The sequence below is a fragment of the Chenopodium album genome, chromosome 22 (genome assembly GCF_948465745.1).
Source record: "Chenopodium album chromosome 22, dcCheAlbu1.1, whole genome shotgun sequence".
NCBI lineage: Eukaryota > Viridiplantae > Streptophyta > Magnoliopsida > Caryophyllales > Amaranthaceae > Chenopodium > Chenopodium album.
Genome location: NC_137855.1, coordinates 37,509,052 through 37,516,489, shown reverse-complemented (window position 1 = coordinate 37,516,489; position 7,438 = coordinate 37,509,052). Strand labels below are relative to the sequence as shown.

Genomic DNA, 7,438 nt, shown 5'->3' with positions numbered 1-7,438 from the left:
AGGTAAGAGGAGCAGGGGATTGGGGTAGTAGCATGGTAATTGGCTGGGTAATTTCAAGATTTAGTGACTTGGTGGGTGAATTCTCGTTGTGGCTCTTAGGGTTTTGGTTTTCGTCTTCCATGGTTGGGGATGGTTTAGCTGTGAAAATTGATTTTTGTGGGTGAGAGTGTTTGAGAGTTAATTGTGATTTGACGTTTGTGGTTGGGTGAGTATTTATAGTGGAGGTAATTTATTTGAGGCGGTGCGTGGGAGGTGAAGAGATAGAATTTTAGGAACAATGTATTTTACTTTGATTTCAAAACAATTAATCTGGATGGATAATCATATTCAAAATTTATCTAAAAAGATTTTTTAAATTCGTAAATTTTTGAAACATAATTTTTGTAAAATACATCCTGGAACGTGTCACATTCATGTCTACATTAACTTGAAAATTATGTACAGTCTCTTAAGTATTAATTACACTAACCTCCAAGATTTTACCAACGGTGACATTCCCGTTATGTTTATCACACCAAGTTTGTGATAGATGTTTTATTCTTCTAATTGATCTTGTTACTTGACAATGCCATATCTAGGAACTTCAGTTGCAATCAATTCAGCTTGATCATCCCAAGTTCCAGTCTCATGTTCTCAAAGCGTTCTCTGCTCAAAGGCTTAGTTAGAATATCAGCAATTTGATTATCAGTAGGACAAAATTCCAACTTAATATAGCCTTTTTCCACATTATCTTTTAAGAAGTGGTGTCTAATGTGGATATGCTTAACCTTAGAGTGTTGCACTGGATCTTTAGATATATAGATAGCACTAGTATTATCACAATAAATTGGAACACATTCAAATTTTAAACCAAAATCACATATTTGTTGTTTTATCCACAACATTTGTGAGCAACAAGCTGCAGCAGCTACATATTCAGCTTCTGCTGTGGACCAAGCAACTGTATTCTGTTTCTTGGAACCCCAAGAAACTAAGCATGGTCCAAGAAATTGAGTCATACCTGATGTGCTCTTCCTATTCACTAAATCACCTGCATAGTCAGCATCTGTGTATCCAACTAAATCAATTGATTCATTCCTTGGATAGTAGAGACATAAATCATCAGTTCCTTTGAGGTACCTAAGTATCCTCTTAACTGCCTTGAGATGAGATTCCTTTGGATTTGCTTGGAACCTCGCACATAAGCCTACACTGAAAGATATATCAGGTCTACTAGCAGTTAGATATAATAAGGAACCTATCATACCTCTATACATCTTCTGATCTATGCAAGTTCCAACTGTGTCTTCATCCAGTCTAGTGTTAGTTCCCATAGGTGTTCTTATAGTTTTGGAACTTTCCATCTTATATTTTTTTATGAGTTCCTTCACATACTTTTGTTGGTGAATCATTATTCCTTTCTCAGTTTGCTTAATTTGCAATCCAAGAAAGAGGTTTAGCTCACCCATCACGCTCATCTCGAACTCACCACTCATAAGGTCAGCAAAATACTTCACCAAAGATTCGTTAGTTGCACCAAAAATAATATCATCTACAACTAAAATGTCAGTTCCTTTAGATTTCAAAAACAAAGTTTTGTCTATTTTACCTCTTTTAAAATCATTATCTAACAGGAACTTGGACAACCTCTCATACCATGCCCTTGGTGCTTGTTTCAGCCCATAGAGAGCTTTATCAAGTTTATAGACATGATTTGAGAATTCTGGATCTTCAAATCCAGGAGGTTGTTCCACATAGACGTCCTCTTTTAATAGACCATTTAGAAATGCACATTTGACGTCCATCTGAAACAACTTAATTTCCATAAAAGCTGCAAAAGCAATAAGAATGCGAATAGCTTCTAACCTGGCAACTGGAGCAAATGTCTCATCAAAGTCTATGCCTTCTTGTTGATTGTACCCCTTGACAACCAGTCTAGCCTTGTTTCTTACTATGATTCCATGTTCATCAAGCTTGTTTCTGAACACCCACTTTAGACCTATGACTTTCTGATGTTCCGGTCTAGGAACTAGGTGCCAAACTTTGTTTCTCTCGAATTCTCCTAGTTCAGCTTGCATGGCTATGATCCAATCTGCATCTTGTAAGGCTTCATCATAGTTCTTTGGTTCCAAAGTAGATAGGAACGAGAAAATGCACAGAAGTTCCTTAGCTGTGACCTAGTCTGAGTTCCTTTGGTTATGTCACTGATAATCATGTCCACTGGATGAGACTTTTGATGTTTCCAACGTTTGGGAGTAAAGTCTTTGATTGGATACAGCTTTTCAGGTTCAGCATCATTGTTTCCTGTCTCTTGATTCAGTGGTTCCTGATTCTCAGGTTCTGGATTCTCAGGCTCAGGATGTTCCTCTTGTGGAACTTCTGTTTCAGTTGCAGTTTGGTTTTCAGCTACTGGATTCTTGTTTTGCTGCTTCATTGATATTGTTGATTCCTCATCAGGGTCATGTCTTCTTACTAACCCTATCTCGAAATCATCATCATCCTGTACATCAATCACAAAATCAGTTTCATCAAAAATTATATGTACAGACTCTTCAACACACATTGTTCTTTTATTATAAACTCTATAAGCTTTACTATTTGAGGCATATCCTAAGAATAAAGCCTCATCACTTCTTTCATCAAACTTTCCCAAGTTTCTCTTTCCATTATTGTGTACAAAGCACCTGCAACCAAAAGATCTAAAATAAGAAATGTTTGGTTTTCTTCCTTTAAATAGTTCATAAGGTGTTTTGTTGGTTATTGCCCTAATAGAAACTCTATTCAATATGTAACATGCTGTGTTCACTGCTTCTGCCCAGAAGTTCCTAGGCAGTCCACTGGAAATCAGCATAGTTCTTGCCATGTCTTCCAAGCTTCTGTTTTTCCGTTCAACTACTCCATTTTGTTGTGGAGTCCTGGGAGCAGAGAAGTTGTGGTCCATCCCATGTTCATCACAAAACTCATCAAATTTTGAGTTTTCGAACTCTGTTCCATGATCTGACCTTAGGTGAATCAGTTGATGACCTGTTCTTCTCTGTTCTTTCTTCACAAAGGCAACAAAGTGATCAAACGTATCATCCTTGCTTACAAGAAAGAAAACCCAGGTATATCTGGAAAAATCATCTACAATAACCATTACATACCTTTTTCCACTCCTGCTTTGTATCCTCATAGGACCACACAAATCCATATGGATAAGTTCCAATGGTTTTGTGGTGCTTACCATATTCTTAGATTTGAAAGATATTCGTGTCTGCTTACCTCTTACACATGCACTGCAGACTTTATCTTTTAGGAACTTGATGGATGGAAGTCCTTCCACAAGTTCTTTTGATCTAAGTTTATCAAGCAAAGAAAAACTAGCATGGCCAAAACGTTTGTGCCATAATAAGGGATCATTCTCAATGACACTAAGACAAGTCAAACTACTACTTGGAACTTCATTGAGATCCACAATATATGTGTTCCCTTTTCTAGTTCCTTCAAGGATAATATTGTTAGTGTCATTGTTAATGATTCTGCAAAGATTAGAAGTAAAGCTAACTGAGTTACCTTTATCACAAAATTGAGAAATACTTAACAAGTTGTGTTTGAGACCCTCGACTAAAAAGACATTTTCAATAGCATGGGAACTTGACCTTCCTACTTTACCTATAGCAATGATTTCACCTTTCTTATTATCACCAAAGGTCACAGTTCCACCATAGTAGGCATCCAGTGAGAGAAATTTAGATTTGTCTCCAGTCATGTGCTTAGAACAACCACTGTCGAAGTACCAAGTGTTGTTCCCCCTCACTGAAACCTGCATGAAAACTAAGCGTTAGTTTCTGGAACCCAGGTTTCCTTGGGTTCCATTGTTTTGGAAGAAGATTCAGATTTCTTCAACCAGACCTGTTTAGCATGCTCAGTATTCTTAAGAGTATCTTTATTTCTTTTAGGACATGCAGCTCGAAGATGTCCTGTACTGCCACAATAGTAACATAGCTTTTGACTAGGTAAATCCACATATTTCTTGTTTCTCCTAGACTTCTTCTTATAACCTAGTCCTTCTTTATTCTTGTTATGAGTATTAGCTATCCACGATGGAATTCCATTATTAATTACTTCTTTGCCTTTACTGGTCCTCGCAAGTTCCTCCTCCAAGGTTTGATTTTTTATTTTAAATTCTTCCAAATCTGATTTTAATTTCTCAAAATTTGGAAGCTGGCTTGAGATAGGAACTTCAGAGTCGGGAAAGTCAATTCCAAGTTTTAGCTGGGCTAACTCTACATTTAACAGAATATTGTCATGTTTTAATTTTTCAACTTGTTCTTTTAGAAGGACATTTTTGTCATATAAATCAAAGAATCTAGTCTGGACATCAGTTTTCATATTATCAACCCATTCACTATGTTCTTTGTGGATTTTTAAAGCTTGATCAGTTTGGAACTTCGACCTATTCAATTCTTTACAATCTTCTTGAAGTTCCAGAATAATGTCCATAAGATTTTCCTTTTTTAAATGTTTGAGTTGTCGATAGTCATACCATACCTCAGATTCAAGTTCCTTCAGAAGAGCTTCCTCATCAACTTTGGCCATTAAACATAAGTTGGCTGTTTCTTCTACGGATTCTCCTTCTCCTTCATCTTCTGAATCAGAGTTTCCCCATGCAGCCATCATGGCTTTTCTTACATCTTCCTTGGAGAATGATGGTTTGTAGTACTTGTTCTGTTCCTTGCCTTTGTAGTTGGCTTTCTCGTCCTCCTTAGGATTTGGGCAGTCTTTGAGAAGATGTTCTTTGGAACCGCATCTGTAGCATTTGAACTCTTTGGAACTTGGCTGTCCTCGTCTGTTCCTTTCTCCTCTTTTTCCTAGCATCCTCCTGAACTTACGTACACGCATGGCAGTCTCCATATCATCATTTTCAGAGTCGCTTGATTCATAAGCCTTTAAAGCAAGGCTCTTATTCTTGGAACTTTCAGAGTTTGCTCCAAGATGAAGTTCATGAGTAAGCAGGGAACCATTGAGCTGTTCAAGGTTGAACTTGGTGAAGTCCTTGGATTCTTGCAGAGCAGTGACCTTGGATCTCCACCTCTCATCTTGAGGAAGACTTCTAAGGATTTCCTTACCTGTTCATCAATGGGTATGGACCTGCCTAAAGATTCTAACTCATTGACAATTTTAGTAAATCTAGTGAACATATCCTGAATGGATTCTTTGTGTAGCATTTCAAATCTTTCATATTTTGACATTAATAAATCGATTTTGGAACGTTTAACTTCATTCGTTCCTTCATGTGTTACTTGTAGTAAATCCCAAATCTGCTTTGCGGACTTACAACCCATGATTCTATTGTGCTCATGAGGTCCTAGTCCACAATGCAAGATTTTCACTGCTTGAGCATTCAACTCATATTTTTCATAATCTTCTTTGTCAAATTCAGCTAGTGGTTTAGGAATTACCTATTTGTTTGCATTGGTTTTTGTTACCTCAAAGTCACCACTTTCAATGACTCTCCATACTTGGTAATTTTCAGCTTTGATGAATATCTCCATTCTATTCTTCCAGTATGAATAAAACTTGCCATTGAACATCGGTGGTCTTTGGGTAGAATACCCTTCTTCAAGTTTCTCGTGAGCATTCATCTCTTCAGGAACTTTACTCTACAAGGTTGCTTGTAATTTCGTGAGAACCTGGTCTGATACCAATTGTTAGTTTAGATGAACTACTACGAGAGGGGGGGTGAATGGTAGTAGGTTCCAATCGCGGAACTTAAGCGGAAATAAACAATAAAAACATAAAGAAACTTAAAGCACACAACAAGTTTTACGAGGAAACCATCCAGTGCCTAACTGGAAGTAAAACCACGGCCCTATTGGGACTTATAAACAAATTCCACTATAATAGGCAACTCTCCTAGTACAACCTATTACACAGACCTTTGCTTCGCAAGTTCCTCTTAAGACACTTGCTAATTGATAAGAACCTATCCTATCAGACCTAAGACAAACTCAGGCACCTTTTTCGACCCAAGACACACTCAGGTTCCTTTCTCGACCTAAGACACACTCAGGTTCCTTTTTCCCACTTGCAACCCAAGAGAGACTCGGGGTGACTGACTACCACTCGAATTTTAGAGAATTCAAACTCATACACTTGTGTGAATTTAAGAGAATCCACAATCTCACCCCAAAACCAATTACAACTCAAAGACACACTCTAACACATAAATGGAAAGCTACACATGAAACCCGAAATCAAAATGATAAAGCTTAAACCTTTGGCAAACTTACTCTTAAGCACTAAGTGGTTTTCACGCTTAAAACTCTCATTTTGCTAAGCTGAAACACTTCTATATTTATAGGAGTTCCTCAGCTTCTCAAACTAGGGTTTTCGCAAATAAGATAGATCAAACCGAAATCTGATCTTATCTTCTTTAAAACCGAAACCAAACAGATTTAATTTCGTTTTTCTGAAAACCAAATTTTATCAAATTCGTTTTTATTAAAAGATAAGATTTTATAAAAAAGATAAAACCAAGTTAAACCAGATTTTATAAGATAAAATCAATTAAGTACTTTTTTATAAAACTTATAATTATCTTTTACGAATTAGTTAGTTTGCCAAGATTTATCTGATTTCTAATAAGTTCCATGCATAACTATCATTTATATATTTACATCATCCTAAGAAAACAAACTTATCTTTTACACAACTATAAGTTATGAAGTCCATCTTCTTCGGTTGATATCTTGATCTTTGTGTTGATCCTTGATTGTTGAGGCTTGCCCCAGCATTACACCAGAACTAGGTCGTTACAACCCGTTTTGAAGTTCTTGTTGAGAAACTTCGGGAAGTTCCATTGCTGGAACTCTTCTTCTGTTCTTTACTTGTCCTCATGGATCTTCTAAAGTTCCTTTGTCCCAATTCCTACTTCAGCCCTCTACGCTTACTGAACCTGCCAACATCACAACACTAGAAAATCCTTATTAAAAGGAAGTTTGCTCAATTCTTAGTATCATCATCAAAACCTCATAAGGGTCAACAGATAAGATACTTTCTCTAATAAAAATTGATAGAGTATAAAACATTTTTTGGATCTCAACCAATGGATTAGGCTTTTGGTCTATGAACATAAAGTAGTATAAAAAATGACATCACCAATTTGATTCCATATTAATAATTATAATCATGATTTTTAAAATAATACCTATCATTTGATCCATATCAATAATTATAATCATGATTTTAAAAATAGTACCTATTATTTCTTCCAAATAATGACATTATTGAATCACGATAGTATTTGTAAGTAAGGGTCTGTTCATATTTACTGAACTGAGCTGAGCTGAATTGAACTGAATAGAGCTTAAATGAATATTTAATGAGAGAAGGAAATTAGGAGTTGAACTGAATTGAACTGAACTAAACTGATTGGAGCTGAACTGAACTGAACTGAACTGATTAGAGCTGAACTGAA

The 7,438-nt window shown here is 36.4% G+C and overlaps 1 protein-coding gene across 1 annotated transcript; it reads right to left on the bottom strand.

Moving 5' to 3' along the window:
* Window positions 1-2,059: 2,059 nt before the first annotated feature.
* On the bottom strand, window positions 2,060-5,603 carry LOC145604347 (uncharacterized). Its single transcript, XM_081660263.1, has 6 exons — window positions 5,481-5,603; window positions 5,297-5,420; window positions 4,244-5,087; window positions 3,123-3,497; window positions 2,840-3,062; window positions 2,060-2,479 (listed from the first exon to the last, which is right to left on the bottom strand). The coding sequence occupies exons 1-6, from the start codon at window positions 5,601-5,603 to the stop codon at window positions 2,060-2,062; spliced, it is 2,109 nt and encodes a 702-aa protein (XP_081516389.1).
* Window positions 5,604-7,438: the final 1,835 nt, after the last annotated feature.

What these genes read in the sequence shown, in the direction of transcription:
- LOC145604347 (XM_081660263.1), bottom strand. Translation starts at nt 5,603, where the DNA reads ATGAATGCTCACGAGAAACTTGAAGAAGGGTATTCTACCCAAAGACCA. An exon ending in AATATTCTGTTAAATGTAGA is followed by an intron (nt 3,498 to 4,243) that starts GTTAGCCCAGCT and finishes TAATCTTTGCAG; the next exon opens with AATCATTAACAATGACACTA. An exon ending in ACAGAAGCTTGGAAGACATG is followed by an intron (nt 2,480 to 2,839) that starts GCAAGAACTATG and finishes ATTGATGTACAG; the next exon opens with GATGATGATGATTTCGAGAT.